Raw genomic sequence first — 24,462 nt, forward strand, 5'->3', positions numbered from 1 at the left:
CTAAGTGAATGTAAACTTCCGACTTTAACTGTATATACTGTATTCTATACCAGCCATTGCATCTTGCCTATGCCGCTCGGTCATCACTCATCCATATATTTATATGTACATATTCTTATTGCATCCCTTTACTTAGATTTGTGGGTATTAGGTAGTTGTTGTGGAATTGTTAGATTTACTTGTTAGATATTACTGCACTGTTGGAACTAGAAGCACAAGCATTTAACTACACTCGCGTTAACATCTGCTAACCATGCGTGTGTGGCCAAAACAGTTTGATTTGATTTGTGACCCTATACCTGCTCCCATACTCTCCTTTCCTCAACCCTATTGAGGAATTATTTTCAGCATGGTGGTAGGTGTACGATCGCTTTCCCCAGGAGCGTGCCACCCTCCTTCTGGCCATGGATGAGGCATGTGACAACATCATTTCAGACCAATGTCAAGCTTGGATTTGCCTTACCAAAATGTTTTTACCTCAATGCATGAACAATGACATTAACTGTGATGTGGATGAGAATTTTTGGCCAAATGTACAAGACAGGCTTGATGCAAATTAATGCATGCTAAACGTTGTTTTATTTTAATTTGTTTAATTTAATTTCTTACATTTGATTACAGACAGTACACCTATGTTGCAATTATATATATTTTTAAATGTGCATGAATGATTGTAGAGGATGTTTTCATTGATCACACATTGGATACATTTTCTGTCAATTTTGTTGGGTACTGTAAGTGTATTGCCTAATGTGAGAACTGAATCTACTGTAATTAACAGTACTGTAACATATTACTTTCAGAACTTCTAATGGTGATTTGAAACACCTTATCTTGCATTGTTTGATATTGGATTAACTGGTAATAAAAAAAAAACTAATTTGAAAAGATATTGTGTTTCGGTGATTTGAAACCAATTCTCATTACATTTCACAATAAACTTGAATCAATGGTTGTGGGGTGAGAGATGTTTATAATCCAAATGAATGGACAATGACAGGTTTTGAATGAAAGACTTGCTGCATTACAAGTGTGACCAGTTTGGTATTTTGTTCTAAGAGTTGTGAAAATGTACCACATACTTGTGAAAATGGCGATTTAAAAAATCTGTAATAACATGGTTGCAGATGAGACCTATGTAGATGCACGGTTGTTCCTGCCAAAGCTTTCTATGTAGCTCAGGTGGAACCATCTGTAATCAGAGCTTTGTCAGAACTGTTGATCATCACGTGATGACATTCTCTGTTGAGCTGACACACTAAGGCTATTCGGCACCACCTGTTAATCTAATCACCACTCACACCAGCTGCAACTACCTCGTACAGTAAATCAAGTACATTGTAAACTGCATGTGTTACACACTATGCTAAGACATTCAAATTCTATTTCTATGATATAATAGCCTTGTAGTGTAGTGGCAACAGTTGCTTGTGACAGAGTTCTCCACCTTTGATGTTTACCTGTTAGATACACACAAACAAAATACATCAAGATCGAACATCTGCTTTAAGAATAGCAATGCAAAAAAGCTTTTGATTGCAGTAAAATTGTGTCCTAATTTATAATGGGGAAAGTAATTCAATTTATTCTCTGCAGTCAGCGGTCTACAGTCATATCTACGGTACAATCAAGTCTATAAAATTACACTTTCAATCATGTGAGAGGATTTCAAAACAAACTCACTGAAACAAGTCACTCCAGAAGCACTCCGTCACAATTGTCCTTTGAGTCTAAAGGTCTGGAAATGTAAAAAAAATAGACTGAGTTAATTGTCAGGAAGCAAAAGAGATGGAGGGATGACGAGAGAGAAATAATGACATAGAAAGTGAAGTTACAGTATCTGGTATAGAGTAGAATGGAGAATATGTACCATAGACATACTTTGATTCACAAATTACACAATCTCTATGGTGTGTACATTTGCACAGTATAAGGTATAAATTAGTGAGACTGGCTCTCACTCTTTTATTAGGGCCAGTTTTTGGGCCCTCAGGGCTTTGCGGGCATCCCGTGCCTCATGTTCAGCCCAGATCTTGTTGTAGCAGTGGATCAGCACCACGATCATCCACAGCTGCAGCACCACAATTAGCACGTACATCATGATCTCTGACACCACCGACAACAGCTCCCGATTGGCTAGGAGGAGGAGAGGGAGTGCTTTGCAGAGATCATGTGTACTTTACTGTATACATTCATTTCTATAGCGTGCATGTAGAGTTCAAGGTGAATCTGAGTACTTTTAAGTAGATGGTTAATGGGCCTCACTTTTAAAAAGGTATGGATGAGGAAGTAAGGAAAGAAAATGTGGATAATTAACAGTATTTTTGGATTCATCCTATCATCACATAAACATGTGTTACATAAGATGCATTGTTTTTTTACTAAGAGGGAAAAGAGTCTAAATATGCAGCGTGGTCAGACTGTGAAAACCATGAAGGAAGAACTTCAGGACTTTGTCACATACACAACAAAGACCATTAAAGAGAGATTGATTTAAAAAGCAATAGATAGTAGAAACATTGTTCACTGGGAGGGATCCCCATTACCTTCGGCCACCACAGTAAGCTCCACCTCCTTTTCCACTGTGATATATTCATTATCCAATGGGAGGAAGAGGGTGCGCTGGAAGGTGCAGCGGTAGGTGCCTGTGTCATTAAACGTGACGTTGTGAATGAAGATGGCTCCTATCTGTACATCCTTACTCCCCATTGTTCCTTGCCACTCTAGCCGGTCATTAAAGTCCTCGTGGAGGGTGTTGGGGTGTGGGTGGTCATAGTGAAAGATCTTGAAAGAAAGTAGAACACCCACACAGTGTTTATACACTCCCAGATTATAAATTACATAATATTTCACCCATGGTATTACACATGCATTCCTCTATAACAAATTGTTCCATATTGTCATTTTTAGCCTTTCTACTGTCTTGGTAGTCAAGTCACATTTTATTTACAGTGCATTTAACAAGTCTCATTACACTTTACAAAAACATTATACACTGACATAATACACACTAATTAATACATAATACACACTAATTAATACATAATACACACTAATTAATACATAATACACTTTACAGCTAGTACTATGTAGTAGGCCTACTTACGTGGATATACTCCTCCTCTCCTGTGGCTCTGAAGTGCCAGTCAACCGTGGTTTGGGCCTGGACCTCCTCTCTCCTCTTACAGGAGATGCAGCCCATGAGGAAGCTTTCCCCGGCCACCGCCTCTGTCATGGAGTCCACCTCTGCACAGCCCCCATGACAATGTGGCACTTGGGTAACCAGGGGATCATGGTGCCAGAAAAAGAGTAAGAGGAGTGGGGAGTTCGGGTCAGAAGAGAGAAGAGCAAGGAATTAGACAGCAGTTTGACATGATGACGAAATACTTGCCCAAGATCAGTGGGGTTATAAATAACAACAACACTAACATGATCAGGAACAATACATTGTATTGATAATTATAATTATGTATAATATAATAAACAAGCTAATATTTACGCATTTTGTCGGCTACACACTTGACTTTTGCCTTAGGCCATAGTCATAGCCTTATAATGTGTTATGCAGGCTGATTCGTTATCTTTTTTTAATGGAAAACTTACCACAAAGAACAAAGACCAGGAGTGACGATAATAACTGTTGTATCATTTTTCTTCCAAAACTCTTGCCAGCAAATTAATAGAATACAATTATTTTCTTGCTTTACTCCCCACGAGTTTATCCTTGCATGAAACGGAGTGAACTAAATTTCCAATAGGTTGCTATGTTGTTAACTTCGTCATTGTTAATCAATACTTTTCCCACCTTATTCTGGCATGTTCTGATTTCCTCTTAATCAGGGTTGATTTGACATTTCCAATTGATAACTGTTTAGATAAAAACGGATTGAAGTTGATGTATGATCTCTGTCAAATAATCGGAGTCTATTACTTATTAATTTGCCTCAAGCTACGCGAATAATAACAATACAGAAGCTATCGATGCAGTTTTCAGCCTACAGTCTAGTCTACACGGTATGAGTTCGTATTTTACAATGCTATTTTTAGACCGTGTGAATACATGCCTGTCTTGAATGTCCAACAGTTTTAGCGCACCCAGGCCAAGGCGTAAGAGAAGTTGAAATCAATGTACTATTGCATGATAGCCAAGCCAACCAAACCTTTCTAATGCAAATCATAGCCAACTAATTATCATATGGGGCTGTTTTTAATTAAGCTTTGTTTTAACCAACAATCTATTCTTATTTTATCAATCAATTAAATTGTTCTTTGTTTGGATTTTTTCAATGGCCTATGGTTTTGATTGAATGGTCTGTCACTGATCATTCTGGTTTTAATCTCTGAGAATAGATGGACCCTATAGGCAGTAATGAAACTGCAGTTGTAATGCACATTGCCCAAATAACAGTTTGGTTATGAAGGAGGATTATTTCGATAAACATTTTGTCCACACTCTAAGCTGAGAGAAAAAAAAATCAACAAATAAGTATTCAGTTCTGCTATCACTGACCAGGAAATGTGACATGATGTCAAATTTGTTAAGCAAATGAGGCAAGATACAGACATGCTATGTGTATTCAAATGTGTGCCTGTCTATAGTTTGCTTGTAGGACACACATGATGCACAACTCTATAATGTTCCAGAACCTCAAACAATCCATGAATGTATTTGTCATTGTTGGCCTTTCCTAGTAGTGTCAGAAGTGGGATGGAAAATTAAGTTATTATATTCTATTATATTTCTAATAACTTCCTTGGCAAAAGCAACATTTTCTTAAACTGTCAGTCTGATGCACAGGCAGGGTTGATGTATCAAATGTCATCAGATATCTGTTATCAGGAATCTGAAGTTCATTCAATGACAAATTACTTGGAAACACAAGGCTATTGCAATAGAAGGCAAGGTCAACAAAACAGATGACTGAAGGACAACATAATGATAAAAAGACCCAAGGAGCAGATAGCCTTTGAGGATCTAATAACATGTCTACCTCACATGTTTTCAAATGTATTTGTTATGTGATGAAATCTCAGCTGGTTAATGAAATGTGCTCTATGATGTACAGTAATTTGATATGCACAATAACAAGAGATGCAATTCATCTCTGTCAGGGAACGTCTAGGTCTTGTTTGTATGTCTAGGACATTCTCATGTGATGTAACCACACACACACACACACACACACACACACACACACACACACACACACACACACACACACACACACACACACACACACACACACACACACACACACACACACACACAGGTTTACTTAGACCTTGAGGGTTGACATCATTAAAGCTTTAAAGCAAATATTGACTCAAGATAAACAGTTACATTTATGTATGATGCCTGTTGGTGTAGAGGGGGGGGATCCATTTGTTATGTTGCTTTCATCTCTCCTGTATAGGACACACACACACACACACACCTACCCTCTCTTTATTCCAAACCACACATGCTGGTGTTTTTTATTTTTAGCCCAGATCTGGTTTCTGGTTCCCCATTCTGCGAAGGGAAGCGTTCAGCAACACATCTCTCCGTGACCTGGTTTGCGCAGGCATAAACTCGGATTCTCGTTGAGTCGTTAGCACCATGGAACTGGAGCTGTCCAGGTGTTTATAACCGGATGTAAAATGCCATGAAGCGCGAAGATGTAAACCAAAGAGGGAATTCTGAAAATGCAAAGTAATTGCGACCACTATTGGCTATTCTCCAGAATAATTGTCTCGTGAAATAGTCTGATAAACTGAAGCTCGAGTGAAATTTATAAACCCCTGTGAGAGGAGCAGCTTTTACCAGCAACATTATTCAGGTATGGACGTATAATAGTGTGCTAGATTTGTTAAAATTTAAAGTGGTTTATTTAACATATTAAATGTAACAAACGAACATGTTTTATTGATTTGATATTTCTTTGCATTTTACATACAGCTCTGTAGCCCATCTGTCCCTGAAGTATCAATCATGATGTAGACTAAATGTAGACTGAGCAGTCTATTTCTTGAAAAACTTTTCACAAGTTTTTTGAGGTAAATGCTAAGACAACAACGTTATAGCCTAGTTACACAGGTACTTATACAATATATGCATACACATGGAAACGAGGGTGAGCAGAGAGAGCATATTGTAAGTAAATATTGTCACGTGCATGAACACTGTCCATGTCTCTGCCCCTGTCTAGATGTCATACACAAACATTGACCTGTTGTTGACCATTGCACTTTCATATTAACCTAAATATCATACATTTATACATACATCTTGTTAGTCTACTAAAATGTTCAGTTGTATTAATTATTATTATTATTATAAAACATAGGTTACTGTATTGTCTGTTGTTTCTGATAGAATGCCCAAGTGGTGAAACCAAATGCTCCTGTTCCTTGTCAATATCCCATTCTTGCTTTCAGTCTTCTACCAGAACAAGGTGACCTGTCTTTCACCCAGGCGCCTGCAGCCGCAAAGTATTCGACTGCATGGATATCGTATCTCTCAGCTTGGCCAGAAATTAATCAGTTACAGCTCAGAGAGAGAGTTGCCGATAGCAGCATACACACACAAGCCTTGCAGCAATGGTGGACCACTGTGACCTACCTCATGAAGGTGAGATCCGGACTAATAAACCTATATTAATCAACAATATCAAGGTTGTTTCATGATAATTTAAATATGTGTATTTAGTTGTACTTTTCCTCTGTGTGAAATTTCAAGCGTGCTTAAAGTCCATTATTTTGCATATCATTATTGTGACTGCACACACTTGAATCACAAGAGGGCGCAACAAGTCTATTCCTGGCCTTCATCTATACATTTCTATCTGCATTATTGGACATGGTTTAAACAGCTCCCATGGTATTAAGTCATTAATTGAGAGGCATTACAGATTCACAGATTGTTGTGGGCGCTAGCCATGCACTTTTTATTCTAGTGTTGATCGTTGAGATGGCGTTGATTCAGTCACCTGTGGCTGAATAAAGTTTCACAGTTTTAAGCCCGCCCTACTAGGATAGAGCTTCGTTTGATTCGCTTAAAGTGCTTCCCATCATCATGAGAACCCGTTATTTGTCATCCGGCGTTCTTATCACCAGACTGTACCACACGTTTTGGGGAAAGGGTTATAATGTAAAATTATTATGTAACAGTGTATTATTATTTAGCAATATTTTTAAGCATTTAGATACAAATCAACCCACAGTTAGATATTTGTGTGGCTTCGGAACATAATGTTACATTTTAGAAGTAGTCAGGAAATATACGAATATATATGAGTGTTGATGCCTCCCTCTTAAAAGTTTTTGTTTGCCTCTGTTGAGATTCCGCTTCGGTCGCTTTCTGTCTTGCAGAAGATATTTAGCCAAAAGTGGTAGACACAAAAATGGGAAACATTAAAGTTTCCCATATAAGACGCATCATCGATGTTTAAGACAACAAGATAAAAGCACAATAAATCCCAGCAAGCAATGTCGCTAGCGTTAGCAAGCCAGTTATAACGTCAGACCAGCAGACAACGAACCGCGTTACCCGGTGCGTAGCTAGCTGGCTTACGACGTCGTTAGCATAACTAGCTAATGGTTTTGTTATCTAACTAGCCAACAGTTAGCTCGCTTCAACTAGGCATATGTCGGAATAAACAATACGTTGACTGCTTCTATGTTCCAGCAGTAGCTAGCTACGTGTATATTTAGCAAGGAAGTCTGGTTAGCTAGCTAACTATCTTGTCAGTCAGGTCTATTTCGGCGAGCTGCCTGGTGTGTTGGCAGCAGGAGTGGAGGGTTTTACATCTCAAAAGAATGCTGCTGATGGGATCCTGTGAAAAAGTGGATTTTAATATCGCTCCTCGCACTGTTGCTCGGCTTGTCTTCGAAGCCGAGCAAGATAATCGAAATGGGGGAAATTCATCAAATGGGAGGTAGGAACTGAATGCAAATGTTAACCGTTTTGTTTTGTGCAATCAGTCAAATGTATTTACAAATCCCTTTTTGCATCAGCAGATGTCACAAAGTGCTTAGACAGAAACCAAGCCTAAAATCCCAAACATCAATCAATGCAGGAGATGTGGAAGCACGTTGTTGGGAACTTCCTCAGAGGCTCTGAAGATATTGAAACTTGGCAAGACAGTAAGCTAGGCTAATTTTAGCTAACTAGTTACAATAGTCTTTTTTTATTGTACCTACCAAAGACTAGATATCTAACGTTAGCTAACTAGACAGACTGTATTGAATACAGACAGGTTAACGTTACTGTATTGAAAAGCGTTTGAAGTTGACGTGAGGACGTTGAAGTTGTGAATAATAGCAACCCAACTGATAACTTCTTGGCCCTGCCTGAACAAAATTGTTGTCATCTATGCCATGATCCTATTTTACCCATGCGTTTGTGTCATCATAACTTTTAAGACTGGAGCCAGGTTAGTATTGCACCTACGTAAACATGATTTGGGGAAGTCCTTGCTGTTGATGATTGTTTATAGCCCATCTGAATCTCTGTGGTGTGTTTTATTGCTAGTTTACAAGATATGGCTGTGTGTGAAGCAAAGATCGAGAGTGTCACACGAGTATTACCATGGATTAGCAAACAAGAGCATGCCAAGATTTATCTTGTGTAAACAGATGACCAAATACACTGTAGGGCTTGGGCCTTGACTATAAAACAAGTGCCTGCACTTACCTGCTGGGCGGCAGGTAGCCTAGTGGTTAGAGCATTGGACTTGAACCGAAAGGTTGCAAGATCAAATCCCCGAGCTGACAAGGTAAAAATATGCCCCACAACAAGGCAGTTAACCCAATGTTCCTAGGCCATCATTGAAAATAAGAATTTGTTCTTAACTGACTTTGTTAAATAAAGGTAAAAACAATTATAAAAATTCAATTGGTCAAAAGAAGCTAGACAGTAGATACAAACGCACACACACACACACACATCATGTCTGTGACAATATAACATATGTTCTGCATCATCTGTGCTGTCTGGCTGAGAGTTGATTTTTGTCTTTGTCGATTTATAATCTCTCTGCCATTTGCTGGTAGCCTAATTTCAGTTTGTGACAAAACAAGTGAGTATAGTGTTGAGAATCATTGTACCATCCGCTGAAATATATTTTTCATACTCAAAAATATTGTATTTTCAGCTGTTTTGAAGCTGGTGTACAAAACCAAAAGTAAAAAATGAAACTTAAGAATGGGGAGCATAGAAATAGTGCACAGATCTACCGCTTCTTAGACATCCTATATGATTTTTGTCGGGTCGTCCCAAAAGTTCCGTATTGAAGCTTTAAGAATGAAAAGAGGGGATGTTAATGTGGTTAAGTTGGATCTTGAGATTTGAAGAATGGGAGGTGTTGTTGGGGTGTTTGAGCTAATCTTTGAGATGGGATAAAGGATTGTTGTACGTATTGTGTATGTTTTTTAAAAGTACTTTAATAGCGTAATCTCTCATCATTTGACTCCAAGTGCGCACTATAATCACTTTTACTGACTTAATACCAGAAGGGAGCAAAGCTGCAAAATCTGCCTCACAGCAATTTCCAACCAAACGATGCATCAAAAGCAATCAGACACCACTGATATTGGACACGGAATAGATAACTTCCATCGATCTGTCTCTCTGACGATCAATAATTCAAAACAAGCTGTCTGTGTCATTCAGTACTTCCTGATACCATTTGAGGTCAGATCTCAAAACCAATAGAAATAGATAACATGTATCAAAGTAACTAGGATCATCTTTTGTCCAGAAAATTGATCTTCTACAATGTTAGTTTTTTTTCTGTCTATTAAGGGAGAATTCGACTGTTAGCCAATACTACAGTCTCTCTTCTCCTCAGCCCCCTGCAACAGCGGGACATAGATCGTTATCTCTCCCACCGCAAGTTCAACCGTTGCTATAATGAGACCAAATGTGAGACTGCACGGCCTGTGAACTTGGCTCAATGTAAGAGGGAGAGCAGGCACATCGAAGGAGAGACGGAGACATTGGACAGAGGTGGAGTTGCGGAAGAGGAGGAAGTGAGGAACAAAACTACAGACTACTGACAAAAAGATGCAAAGAAGCCCCACGCACAGAGCATGAGGTGGAGTGTTGGAAAATATTAGAGGGAGAAGACTGCGTTGTATTAGCTTTTTTAATTCAATAAGGGTCCCACCCTGGTTTCCTGCTGCAACATTATTGACTGAAATTAGGGGGAGAAGCTAAACGACTATAACCTAGTGTAGTACTGTCATGCCCTGCACTACCATGGAGAATAAAACCTGCCTTCCATAATGGCATCTTTCATACTGCACCATCTGGATGTCACTGGAAACATGAGGTACATTCACAAATCTTAGCCTAGCAGTCTAGGACAAGTCCACAATTGATTTGTATCAAAAAGCAGAAGTTTGATCGGATCTCAGACTAACTTCCTCAACATCCTGAGCTAGTGTCAGCATAATTAGCTTCGCCACAGCAAGCCTTCATCGGGGTGTTTTGAAGTAAAACAATTGGTCTGAAGAAGCTCTGAGAATGATGACCATGTCTGTACTGGCCACCGCCGGACCAGAAAGCGGGGTGACCCAGCTCGTCCCCATTCCCACGCTGAACATCCTTCCCCCGTCCTCAGACACTGAGGCCTGGTCCCGCTTTCCTAGCCCTCGGCCTCCCCGCCGCCACCGGCTCACCCACCCCCACCGGAGCAGAGGCCGGACCAAGAAGAGGAGCGATGGAGAACAAGAGGAGTCATCCAAACCCCGGTGGAACGGCACTGAGGAGGAGGGGGTAGAGAGGGTGAAGGGGAGCGCTACTCCTCAAGGAAGCCCCTCACCTCTCCCTTCACCCCTCTTGCCCCCCCACGTGGAGGACACAGTCCTTGGCCCTTCCCTGGACCTCTTGCTACCCCCGTCGTCTCGCATCTCCTGGTCACGTAGCTCGTCTCTCGGCCGGCGCTCACGCTGGTCCCTCAGGAGTCTGCTCAGCAGGGAGTCTGACTGGGACAGCTGCAGGTCAGTGCTCTGCTCTCTATCTCTCTCCTCTCTAGGACAGCCAGGCAGCCAGAGGCCTCAGGTTCCCTGCAAGACTCACCTCAGACCCCCCTCAAGGCTCTCCCATCTAGGGATGGGCTCAGTTATTTGCAAGCTGCAGCACATTGGTTCATGGCCTTGTGATGTACTGAACTGGGAACTGTAACTTAAGGCACTTAGTCCATTTTATATCTAAGCATAAGGTTAAATGATAATTCACAGGCTACATACTTCACTGATATTACATTAGATAAGACGAGGAGACTGATAATGGTGTGTCACAGATAAAATAAATGGCACGGTTGTTTGACAGCGATACAGTTTTCTGTAATGGCACACCACAAGCCAACTATTTGGAAAGGGCACAGCAGAGGGCTTATTGGTTAAGCACTAAAACCACAGAGGGCAGATTATGCTGTTAATGTCCTGGTGAACTCCAATCTGGGTTACGTCACAGTTTGATTTGGTCAGGCAGGCAGAGGAGCATGTTCATTATGCTCTTATAATCTTTCTTTAAGAGAACAAAATCATTAGCACTGGTCACAATATTAAAGGTGCTACCACCGCCACAATTAAAGTAAGCCTGCATCTTAAATTCTATTCTAGATAAATTGTAAAATTGAGGGAGAGAAATAAGCATATGAAGACAAAGGCATGAGGCTGAAAAGAGAGTACGCTAAAGGAAATGTTAGGGAAAACGAGAGATCTATCTGTTGTAGCAGAGAGAGAGAGACACCTCCGCTTGGTCATTCACAAGGATCAGGGAGGCGGGTTTGTGTGCACCGCTCATCCTGCTTAGAATCCATGACATCGCCGCCGGCCAATAGGAGCCCACGCTTTGTCTGATGATGTCACCTCTGTCCAATTGGAGGGGGTCTCTGGTGGTGCTGCAGTGTCCTCTGTGAGCCTGTTAAAGGACCATCCAGGCAGGCAGAGGGTGTTATTATGCTCCACATTAACAGCAGTGCCCTTGTCCTGTTCATTTACCAGTTTTTGTTTTGTTTTAATGAAACATTAATAAGATAGACCTCTGACATAATTTTACACCTAAATTATACTGCCTGTAGTTTCTATATAAGGTGGTTAAAGCTATATTCATTAGTTGAAACAATAACAAAGTGGCCACCCCCCTTCTGATTTGGTAAAAAGCTAAGGGATGGGCCTGGATAAATGTAACCGCTTTTAAATTAATTGACCGAGCTATGGATATAAGGACAAAATTATAGTTTTTGCTTTTACATTGTTTACAGTAAAACATTTTTTTTATAGCTAATATCAGTTCTGATGGGGTACGACATAAGTTATAATCGTCAAGAATCAATGGCTATATATACAGTTGAAGTCGGAAGTTTACATACACTTAGGTTGGAGTCATTAAAACTCATTTTTTCAACCACTATACAAATGTCTTGTTAACAAATTATAGTTTTGGCAAGTCGGTTAGGACATCTACTGTGTGCATGACACAAGTAATTTTTTTTCCAGCAATTGTTTACAGACAGATTATTTCACTTATAATTCACTGTATCTCAATATCAGTGGGTCAGAAGTTTACACACAAAGTTGAGTGTGCATTTAAAACGCTTCGAAAATTCCAGAAAATGATTTCATGGCTTTAGAAGCTTCTGATAGGCTAATTGACATCATTTGAGTCAATTGGAAGTGTACCTGTGGATGTATTTCAAGGCCTACCTTCAAACTCAGTGCCTCTTTGCTTTGACATCATAGAAAAATCAAAAGAAATCAGCCAATACCTCAGAAAAAATTATTGTAGACCTCCACAAGTCTGGTTCATCCTTGGGAGCAATTTCCAAACGCCTGAAGGTATCACGTTCATCTGTACAAACAATAGTATAAACACCTTGGGACCACGCAGTCGTCATACCGCTCAGTAAGGAGATGCGTTCTGTCTCCTAGAGATGAACGTACTTTGGTGCGAAAAGTGCAAATCAATCCCAGAACCACAGCAAAGGACCTTGTGAAGATGCTGGCTGAAACCGGTACAAAAGTATCTATATCTATATAAAATCTATATCTATAGTATATATATCTATATAAAGTATATATATCCACAGTAAAATGAGGAAAAAGGGGGAGGCTTGCAAGCTGAAGAACACCATTCCAACTATGAAGTATGGGGGTGGCAGCATCATGTTGTTGTGGTGCTTTCCTGCAGGAGGGACTGGTGCACTTCACAAAATAGATGGCTCATGAGGCAGGAAAATGATGTGGATATATTGAAGCAACATCTCAAGACATCAGTCAAGAAGTTAAAGCTTGGTCGCAAATGGGTCTTCCAAATGGACAATGACCCCAAGCATACTTCCAAAGTTGTGGCAAAATGGCTTAAGGACAACAAAGTCAAGGTGGTGGAGTGGCCATCACAAAGCCCTGACCTCAATCCTATAGAAAATGTGTTGGCATTACTGAAAAAGAATGTGCGAGCAAGGAGGCCTACAAACCTCAGTTACACCAGCTCTGTCAGGAGGAATGGGCCAAAATTCACCCAACATATTGTGGGAAGCTTATGGAAAGCTACCCAAAACATTTGACCCAAGTTAAACAGTTTAAAGGCAATGCTACCAAATAGTAATTGAATGTATGTAAACTTCTGACCCACTGGGAATGTGATGAAATATATAAAAGCTGAAATAAATAATTCTCTCTACTATTCTGACATTTCACATTCTTAAAATAAAGTGGTGATCCTAACTGACCTAAGACAGGGAATTTTTACTAGGATTAAATGTCAGGAATTGTGAAAAACTGAGTTTACATACACCTTAGCCAAAGACATTTAAACTTCTGTTGCATATACAGTTGAAGTCGGAAAAGGCCATTGCTGTGAATGATGGTCATCTTGTCATCAACACTTCATTGATCAAGTTGTGGTGAAATCCAAGCATTTTCTGTTTCATTCCAGTGTTTTGTAACACTGACTCTAAATTGGAATATTTTTTTGCTGACCCTCTGTTTTAGAGGACACGTGAACTTATTAGGCCTGAGACTATTTGGACTCGTTCCCATTTAGCCTGGACGCATTAATACAATGAGGCACAATATTCTTATATCATTAAAACACTAGCCAGTTCATTTAATATATTTTGGTTACCATTGTTTTTGTCCTGTTGCATGAAAGAAACCCACAGTGTAGATGAGAATAATTGACCATTGACAGCCACACCCTGACGGGAACGGATGATTAAGGCCAATGAAGGCGTTTTAGTTATGGTTAGGCTAATGACTTCTGTGTGGACGCTGTGGTGGTCTCAACAGACGGCTAATTTCCATGGGGATCTGAATAACAATTTGCATTGGAAGAACATGGAAGGATTCTAATGCAAATAATGAGTTATAATACAGTCGCGTATTCAGGGTGTTTAGTGGGGGCGGCAGTTGATTTGAATCGGAGGCCAACAACTCATGTGTGAAGCAGTCTGACGTGGAGAAATGCGAGATATGTTATGCGAGGCATGTTCCTACAAGATGCTGTGTAGCCACATCTCCCAGTCATTCTATTGTAGAGACTTGGTAGTTAGGTAGACTAAGGCTAATATAGCCTAAGGTGATATTACCTATACCTTAAACCTCAGAGAGGCTACAGTCTATAGGCTCCTTTTGTCAGACCCCAACACTTTGTTGGTTGGGGACTGCTGTGTGTTGTGTTTATCTATCAAAGACCAAGTTGGATTCCTCAGTGGCTTAAAAGCACTTTCCCGTGGTGATCAGACCTCAGTCACTTGCACAACCGCACAACTGTCTAAGCAGTAGCATAATTGTAGCGATAGTCTGAGCGACGGCGCGGCAACTTCTTCCAATATAAGGCTAGTAAATAGCCTAACACGGAACAGTTGGCTATCAGATCTCAGCACCACAGTCATGAAGTCAGTTAACATCTTAAAGATTGCACTTTGACGGTTTAACAAAGTGTTAATGTAAGACAAACGTGACGTGTAAGTTTCCAAATAACATTTCTCCATAATCTGTTAGGTAACAGAGGATGGATGACAGTAATATGGTGGGTGGGGGGAGGGGTTCATGTTTTCTCCAGCTCCACCACTGTTGCGTGCACACTTGAAGCTGAACAACTAAAACCCATCACATTTATAAAATAAATAAAAAAAGTAGGTTAGGCATATGTTCTTCACCCTTGGGTTGTTTCTTTTAGTCAACAGTTCGTCAAACATTACTTGCAGAGTGGGGTTAAGTTAACTGAGGTGAAGGGAAAACCACTAGCTGATGCATGTCCTCCCTGTCTGTTTAGGCCTGACCTGCTTGGCAGACGGATATCTAATTGAGTAATTGCCTTTGTACCGTCCCCCCCATTCCCCTCTCTGCTGGCCACATAATCCCAGTTGATAATCCACCGACACACAAAAACAACTGCAGATCAATTGTCTGCAGGCCAGGCCATTGTCTCTCTGTAGCCTATATTTGAGGTGTTTGGTGTCGCCCACTGTTCATCATATTTATGTTTGGATTAATGTTGACTAATAAGTTTTGGCTCAGATCTCCCACTCAGCAGAAAGGCTGCCACTCAGACATTTTTCTGCTAGATAGTTTGGAACAGGGCCTCACCTGAAAAATGTGTGGCGCACAGGCCTAAAACACCACTCATCTAATTAGCCCAAAGAACATTGATCTCTCTCCTATCAATGATGTGCAACCACTGCTCTTTGGTAAGTTACTTTCTGTTGAATGGGCCAGGGACCAGATTTGAGCATCCCATCTTCTTTGCCCCCTCACTCGTCTTCACGTTCTCGTTCTTTCTCTTGCTCCCTTCTTCACCCTCCTCCCCTCCTGCCTGCCCTATGAATTGAAGAGATTACAGCAGGCACTCCTGGACCTCAGAAAAGCAGATTACAGAGGGAGCGAGCAAGAGAAGGGGGATCTGTACAGCATGGATTATGATGTATCCTACTCAGTGGGTCTCTAATCCAGAGATGGACAGAGCGATTGAGGGTTAAAGGATTGGGTGGGCTTCGGCCAGGTGGACACTGCGGGCAGCACTGTTTTAGCACTGTATAATTACAGTCAGTGTGATAAACCATGTTAGCAAATGGCTGTGATATTTTGGTATTACACCATTTCATTACACCATGTTAGGCCTATATATAATCTGTCTACAGCTGCTTGCATTTTCTCCTCTTTCATAACCTTTCCCAATACTGTCTTTATTGATTTAAAAATAACTCACAAATACTCTGAAAACCTATTTTATTTGGCTCTGTTCAACGCTACACTCTTAGAAGAAAAAAAGTTCAAAAAGAGTTCTTTGGCTGTCCGTGTAAAACTATTTTTGGTTCCAGGTAGAACTCTTTTTGGGTTCCATGCAGAATTCTCTGTGGAAAGGGTTCTACATGGAACCAAAGGGGTTATACCTGGAACCAAAAAGGGTTCTTCAAAGGGTTCTCTGAAGAACCATTTTAGGTTCTAGATGGCCCTTTTTTATTTATTTTTTTCCATAAGAGTGCACTGCTACTGTGCATGGCCTCTCTTGTGCCTCCTCCTCCCCCCTTTCTCTGCTGCCTGTGTGTTCAGAACGGATTACTTATGGGCGCAGCTTGTCAACGCTAGCTTGCTCAGACACAGAATAGGAGACTGGTTGAGTTCGGGCTACCTGCCTGCGAGGGAAGGATGTTGGTTATGGGGAAGTGAAACAGGTCGCACATGAAGTGCTCGTTTTTATATCCGACAAAACAGGCATTGGATGGACAGTGTAGCGTCGGCTGGCTCGGCGCTGTGCACACAGGACCGGTGCCCAAGTGATACAGATACTATAAAGCAGCGTGTGGACATCACGTCCAAATTGAAAACACCTCATGACATGGTAGAGTAAGTGGCAATATTATTATTTACGTAATAGGGCAGTCTGCCCTCCAAATGGAAATGTTTTGCCTGTTTGTCCTCGTATTTTAAAGGTATAGGCTACAGTCGTATCCATGTGGATGCGGAACTGGGGGGGGGGGGGGGGGGGTCAGTGGTTGTGGGCAGTCAGTGATTGCCAATTGAAAGATGGATGGACTGGTAGAAAGGATATGAACGTCGTTTGATTCGAATGGCAATTTCGGAACCCGTGTGCCTGCCATACGTGTGCGTCTATAGCAGTCGAAATCAGCGATCTGATTTGGCTAATTTCTGACAGCATCTGTTATTGTTCTTGTATAATTCATATCTCACGTAGGCAGCGCGAGTTCAGAGTTACATTCTATCGCTGTTTACGTTCTGTTGTCTGACAGGCGCTATGGATGGTGGTAGCGTTCATTTTGCGCCTGACTCGTTTTACAGTAGGCTGTGCTTGGGTGAAAGTAATCTTTCAAAAACAGAGCGCTAAATAAAATATATGCAATATTGTGGTAGTTCCATTTGACAGTCGTTTGCAAACTCACTGACAGATTGACACGAGCACGATAATGTCCGGTTCGGGTTACACCAGTGACGTATTTGAAGGGTCACACCCCACAGAATTAGAATACTAGAAAGGACATGAACCTTCTTATGATGGGATAAACTTAAACCATTTTGGTCAGGGAGTTGGTCAACCATGGTTTGCTATTTCTGTGATTTAAAAAATATTTAAAATTGTGAATTTGAAGAATTTCTCTGCACTGTATGTAAGCTAGCCAGCCAGCCTTTTTTAGAGGAATGATTCCATTAATTTGTCAAATCAACTGCCAATATTGTAACATCCCATTCACACAATGCAGTTAATCCACAGCCATACATACACTGTCTGAAATCAGTTGATGATAGGATTTAGACACGTTGTAAATGTAACAAGTTGGCCTACTGATATTGTTTCATATAATAGCACTCTCAGCCTCCCAGAAAAACACACATTTCTACATGTATGGTCTATTTATATTTTAGAGGCTATTTATACCGAAAAGTGCATAAAACCTTTAACTGTATAATTATATGACAGTATTTTACATTGACATTTAATTCTTTCACAATTTTGGGGGGGCAGGACCTAGTTTGGGAAACCCTACTGTACATGGATAAAGTGCTTTGAGAACATTTCTGAATACACAAATCTGGCAGCAGGCATCGCCTCAAGTGTTGGCTCATTCTTATGATTTCATTATTCAGAATCACAGCTACTATTGGTGGGTTATTTCACAAGGGGGTTGTTATCTTGGCGATAATGCTGATATTAACCCCTAGTCCACCCACCTTCCCTCAGGTCACCATGACAACCGACAGTTGGACCAGTGTGGTTTTGGCAGTAATGAGAGAAGTTAGAGGAAAGGGAAGAGAGACTGCAATGGAGAAGGGGAAGCTGACTGAACTGAGGCTATGGATAGGAAAAAAGAAGAGGGGAACACTGAGAAAAGAGAAACAGAAGGTGCATGAAGAGAGAAATAGAAACAGATGCAAAAGAAGGGTGAACAATATGATCTAGAGGTTGGTGGTAGTGTATAAATGCTTGTGGCTGTATACAGTGGAGGGATTACTCTGTGTCTGTGTGTGGGCTATCAGTTATTGCTTGAGATGAACAAAAGGATCAAATGAGCTCACACAGTAGACCACAGTGTCTGTTGAAAGAGACTGTTTGTGTGTGTTTATAGCTAGTTAGTACGATATGATTGTAAGAGTCAAAACAGAAGGCGGTTGTCAGTTTTGACCAAACTGCAAATTAAGCGCAAGTCTGCAACCATGGAAACTTTTGTTATGGCATCAATACAGCCATTTTTATGGGGCCATACCTGAACTCTGAACTTGAGCTGCACATATTATGGCAGCAATATAGGTTTGACCTTGTCTTTTAAGTTCCGAATGTCTGTTTTCACTATAAGGAAGACAACAGCATGTTTGTGTAAGCACACTACACACCTAACTTGATAAAAGTGCTCTTCATAAAAACCTCCATTGAACATTTTCTGCCCTAATGTGTTGCATGTAGGCGTATTCATTCTTGCTCCAGTGCCTTGGAAATAAGATCAATTGAGAAACAGCACCTACCTACTGTAGTATTACCAAGCAGTGCTTTTTTCCCCATTTATGTTGATGGTAGAGGAAGGATCCACAAGGTTCATACCACTGCACTGCCACAGGTAGGATATCTAGGCTATATAGGAATGGACCGTGTCTGACCGCTCTAATCGCCACCAATCAGTTGGGAGAAAGGTTAGTTAGTGGTTGGTGATTAGTGTGTTTTTAGCTAAATACAAAGCACAGTTCTTCCATCATTTCCAGCATGGCCAGATGGGCTTAACTACTTACATCCTTGGCCACTGTGAAATCTTGATGATGACATGAACATGAATGTCTATACTCTTTCCCTTAGCCTACCACTAATCTCTCCTCCTCTTCTGTCTCTCTCTTCAGTACCGCCAGTAACTCTCCGCGCAGCACCCCTGGCAGCTCCCCCTCTCTGCGCCGTCGGGTGCTGGGGGGTAGTGGTGGGGGTGGAAGCAGGACCAGTGACGTGGAGGGTGGCCCGGGGGAGCGCAGTGGGGAAAGGAGAGGTTCGGACAGCCCCCTGCCCTCCGCCGCCGCTTCCGCATACCCCGTCGCCTCACGCCATTTCAGCCGCAATGCCAAGGTAAGGGTGCCCCGTCTAATGCCACACTCATTTTGTTATGTCAACAATATACCGGGGCCATATTCAGTAGGAAAAGGAGATGGAGCATTGCAGACAGAAATGTCATGAATAGAGCTGACGTGATTCCTTAGTCTACATGTCAGAGAGTCATTTGTGTATTTCTATACTATGTTTCTATCTGAACGTTCCACAACGATGTGTCCTGCTGAATACAGCCCTGCTTAGAGATAAGGACAGACATGACGACACAGCCACACAGTCAGTAGTCATTGGCCGTGTCCGAATACCCATAATTGCTTTGTAAATAGTAGGCGTTTTGGGAAGGTGAGAAAAGTAACTTTTATAGTATGTGAAATGTAGTGCTTTAAATGTCAGGATGTCATACTCATTTCGGAATTTAATCTAGTAGAATTCAAAGAACACTATTGAGGAAGAGAATAGTCTTTCGAGGCCCACGTGTGTCTGACAACAGCTGATAATCTGCTGATGGGATGCACTGTGCCAAAATGTATGAATGAAGGGAATAAACACAATTGCCATTAGATACATTATCCGTAGGATGCCTAGTATGCTGATATTTGTTGCTTACTGCATTTGTTTTTACTAAACTGTAAGTTCGAAATAGTATGTGGTACGATTAGTACACAGTATGGAGTTTTAAGTAATGGTGTCAGCATGCTTCAGTTTGCTGACGCCTAGCTGAACTCAGCTAACTGAACGAGTGTGCTCGCACACTCCCTTAAAAGACGTTAGCTGGAAAAACTAGAAAAAAGCAGCAATAGTACTGTTTGTCCATTTTGACACACCATAGCCAGTATACATTTCCTCAAAATAGTCAGAATTACTCGAAGATTACTCAAGAATCTGTCATTAATTTGGACCTTTTTGCAGAGGAGATCTGTCGTGCACTTTGACATCTAGATTTTGGACACGGCCACAGTGTTAAATGGAATTGGAATTGATTGACTGTGTGCAGATTGTCAATGCATGAATCATAGGCTAAAAGCCAAATGTTAAAGGCCCTGTGCAGTCAAAAACATGATTTTACTGAGTTTTATATACACTGCTCAAAAAAAAATTAAGGAAACACTTAAACAACACAATGCAACTCCAAGTCAATCACACTTCTGTGAAATCAAACTGTCCACTTAGGAAGCAACACTGATTGACAAATTTCACATGCTGTTGTGCAAATGGAATAGACAACAGGTGGAAATTATAGGCAATTAGCAAGACACCCCCAATAAAGGAGTGGTTCTGCAGGTGGTGACCAGACCACTTCTCAGTTCCTATGCTTCCTGGCTGATGTTTTGGTCACTTTTGAATGCTGACGGTGCTTTCACTCTAGTGGTAGCATGAGACAGAGTCTACAACACACACAAGTGGCTCAGGTAGTGCAGCTCATCCAGGATGGCACATCAATGCGAGTTGTGGCAAGAAGGTTTGCTGTGTCTGTCAGCGTAGTGTCCAAAGCATGGAGGCGCTACCAGGACACAGGCCAGTACATCAGGAGATGTGGAGGAGGCCGTAGGAGGGTAACAACCCAGCAGCAGGACCGCTACCTCCGCCTTTGTGCAAGGAGGAGCAGGAGGAGCACTGCCAGAGCCCTGCAAAATGACCTCCAGCAGGCCACAAATGTGCATGTGTCTGCTCAAATGGTCAGAAACAGACTCCATGAGGGTGGTATGAGGGCCCGACGTCCACAGTTGGGGGTTGTGCTTACAGCCCAACACCGTGCAGAATGTTTGGCATTTGCCAGAGAACACCAAGATTGGCAAATTTGCCACTGGCGCCCTGTGCTCATCACAGATGAAAGCAGGTTCACACTGAGCACATGTGACGGACGTGACAGAGTCTGGAGACGCCGTGGAGAATGTTCTGCTGCCTGCAACATCCTCCAGCATGATCGGTTCTGCGGTGGGTCAGTCATGGTGTGGGGTGGCATTTCTTTGGGGGGGCCGCACAGCCCTCTATGTGCTTGCCAGAGGTAGCCTGACTGCCATTAGGTACCGAGATAAGATCCTCAGACCATATGCTGGTGCGGTTGGCCCTGGGTTCCTCCTAATGCAAGACAATGCTAGACCTCATGTGGCTGGAGTGTGTCAGCAGTTCCTGCAAGAGGAAGGCATTGATGCTATGGATTGGCCCGCCCGTTCCCCAGACCTGAATCCAATTGAGCACATCTGGGACATCATGTCTCACTCCATCCACCAACGCCACGTTGCACCACAGACTGTCCAGGAGTTGGCGGATGCTTTAGTCCAGGTCTGGGAGGAGATCCCTCAGGAGACCATCTGCCACCTCATCAGGAGCATGCCCAGACGTTGTAGGGAGGTCATACAGGCACGTGGAGGCCACACACTACTGAGCCTCATTTTGACTTGTTTTAAGGACATTGCATCAAAGTTGGATCAGCCTGTAGTGTGGCTTTCAACTTTAATTTTGAGTGTGACTCCAAATCCAGACCTCCATGGGTTGATTAATTTGATTTCCATTGATCATTTGTGTGTGATTTTGTTGTCAACACATTCAACTATGTAAAGAAAAAAGTATTTAATAAGAATATTTCATTCATTCAGATCTAGGATGTGTTATTTTAGTGATCCCTTTATTTTTTTGAGCAGTGTGTATATATATTTATATATATATATATTTCCACATGAGTTTGGAAAAATATTGTGAAAATGATGATGATGCCATTTTAGTGTTAGAGCTGTTTGAAAAGACCATCTGGCATTTCAACCTGTTTTGGTGGGATGGAGTTCCAAACCTCTAACAATAGCAGTTAGTTTTCAGTTTTTCCCTCCCCACTCCTAGACAGTCTTCGAAAAATTCTTGCTTCAGGAATTGCTCTTTGCTAAGAAGCAATTTTTGTTTGTTTTGAATCAAAATGGTAAAAAAAAATATCACAGTAAGGTACTTAATTTTTACACAAATGATTTAATATTAAGATAAAAACGGCTGCATCAGACCTTTTTACACACATAACAGTCAGAGATGAAAAACACACACCAAGCTTGATAAATGACCAGAACATCAAGGAACGCCATACAGGCCTAATAGCTAGTTTTTCCGCAGTGTCCCTTTTTAACCTATTCCCCAACTGCATGAATGTCAAAATAGATAAGACTCTACATTTACTGTTTAATGATGGAGAAACCTTTTGGATGCTGTTCGTCACTGATTATCTGCTGTTCTTTCTTTCCATTGCAGAAAATGCAGAGCTGGTACAATGTAAGTATACACTTCAAGGAACTGTTCATCAGGGGCTCACACTCCGGTGCACTTTATTCTGCTGATGGTAGCTCCAGTGTTTCCTGGTTGGAGTGCACAGTACAGTATGAAATGGCACTTAACAGTGAAATGGCACCAACAGATGCCGAAAACGGTTTCTGTTAAATTGCCACCTCCCTCATTTAACCATTTCACTAAGCTTTGAACTTTAGGTGATTTAACTGTTCAGTCACCTTAGTGTTCTTCTCATTTATCTACTCAGCCTGTCGGTTTTACCTCAGGGACATAGTATCTGATGTAATCTCACATGCCAGATGTACAGTGGGGTCCAAAGGTATTTGGACAGTGACACTTTTTTTTTTTGGCTCATAATTTTGAAATGATACAATGACTATGAGGTTAAAGTGCAGACTGTCAGCAGAGTCTTGTTGGGAGTCACAAGCTTGATGTAGTCATTGCATGCTAGGAATATGGGAACAAATACTACACTTTTGACTACTTTAATACACATATTAGTGAACTTGTCCAAATACCTTTGGTTCTCTAAAATGGGGGGGGGGGGGGAGAGACTATGTACAAGAACTGCTGTAATTTCTAAACAGCGCCTGATATGCACGAAAATACCCTCAAATTAAAGCTGACCGTCTGCACTTTAACCTCAGTCATTGTATCATTTCAAATCCAAAGTGCTGGAGTACAGAGACAAAACCACATTGCTACTGTCCAAATACTTTTGGAACTCGATGTATATACAATATTCATACTGGTTCTGCAAGATTATATTTGATAAAGCATAGAAGAGCAACAAAGTAATCTTTCTTTCTCTCTCAGGTTCTCAGTCCAACTTATAAACAGCGCAATGAGGATTTCCGTAAACTCTTCAAGAAGCTGCCAGACACGGAACGCCTCATAGTGGGTGAGTGACGCGCGACACTCACAAACACGTACTTTGTGCTGACACTGTGGAAGTGAAGGGCCGATGCTGTGGCTTTGTCAGCCTGACGTCTCTCCTCCAACCTCTTCCTCTCCTCCCCAGACTACTCATGTGCGCTGCAGAAAGACATTCTACTCCAGGGGAGACTCTATCTGTCAGAGAACTGGCTCTGCTTCTATAGCAATATCTTCCGCTGGGAAACCACTGTAAGTTATAGACACGCGCACACACACTTTTTGTTCTTCTATCCTTGTCGGGACCTAAATTTGATTTCCAATAAAAATCCTATTTTCCCTAACCTTAAACCCAACTCCTAAGCCTAAACCTCACCACTTACCCTAACCCTAATTGTAACCCTAAACCTAACATCTGAGCTTTAAATAGCCTTAATCCTGTGTGTGTGTGTGTGTGTGTGTGGGGGGGGGGGGGCTAAAAATCCCCCAAAGTCCCCACGAGGGAGAATTTTCCTTGTTTTACTATCCTTGTGGGGACTTTGGGAGATTTTAGGTCCCCACAAGGATAGAAGAACCAACCCTCCACACAGACGCACACTAACCCTCCTGTTCTGTTCAGATCACAATCCTGCTGAAAGATGTGACCACCCTGACCAAGGAGAAGACTGCCAAGGTCATCCCCAACGCCATTCAGATCAGCACCGACCACGACAAGGTGAGCCAAGGGGCTCGATATTCAGTCACACAGCCTACTATGACGGTTCAGAGTAGTGGAAGAGTAGTAGTTAACA

At 41.5% G+C, this 24,462-nt stretch overlaps 2 protein-coding genes across 6 annotated transcripts in view; one reads left to right on the forward strand and one right to left on the reverse strand.

Moving 5' to 3' along the window:
• Positions 1-953: 953 nt before the first annotated feature.
• On the reverse strand, positions 954-4,342 carry LOC139366125 (sodium channel regulatory subunit beta-1). Its single transcript, XM_071103254.1, has 6 exons — positions 3,604-4,342; positions 3,107-3,273; positions 2,547-2,784; positions 1,962-2,136; positions 1,684-1,738; positions 954-1,460 (listed from the first exon to the last, which is right to left on the reverse strand). Exons 1-5 carry the CDS (start codon positions 3,647-3,649, stop codon positions 1,693-1,695), a joined length of 672 nt encoding a protein of 223 aa, XP_070959355.1. The 5' UTR covers positions 3,650-4,342; the 3' UTR covers positions 954-1,460; positions 1,684-1,692.
• A 1,167-nt stretch (positions 4,343-5,509) lies between these two features.
• LOC139366098 (protein Aster-A-like) overlaps positions 5,510-24,462 on the forward strand; it is a 35,039-nt gene continuing 16,086 nt past the window's right edge. Inside the window, exons 1-8 of one of the 5 annotated variants that reach the window (XM_071103212.1) lie at positions 5,510-5,819; positions 6,418-6,610; positions 9,831-10,983; positions 19,333-19,549; positions 22,763-22,783; positions 23,615-23,699; positions 23,820-23,923; positions 24,291-24,386. In XM_071103212.1, the coding sequence (XP_070959313.1) occupies positions 10,508-10,983; positions 19,333-19,549; positions 22,763-22,783; positions 23,615-23,699; positions 23,820-23,923; positions 24,291-24,386 (999 nt within the window). In that variant the 5' untranslated portion in view covers positions 5,510-5,819; positions 6,418-6,610; positions 9,831-10,507. Of the gene's footprint in view, positions 5,820-6,417; positions 6,611-7,255; positions 7,917-9,784; positions 10,984-16,611; positions 16,837-19,332; positions 19,550-22,762; positions 22,784-23,614; positions 23,700-23,819; positions 23,924-24,290; positions 24,387-24,462 lie in introns of those variants that run through there. The other 4 variants (XR_011626720.1, XM_071103200.1, XM_071103227.1 and 1 more) reach the window with 4 other exon arrangements.

Source organism: Oncorhynchus clarkii, chromosome 2, assembly GCF_045791955.1.
Source record: "Oncorhynchus clarkii lewisi isolate Uvic-CL-2024 chromosome 2, UVic_Ocla_1.0, whole genome shotgun sequence".
NCBI classification, from domain to species: Eukaryota; Metazoa; Chordata; class Actinopteri; order Salmoniformes; family Salmonidae; genus Oncorhynchus; species Oncorhynchus clarkii.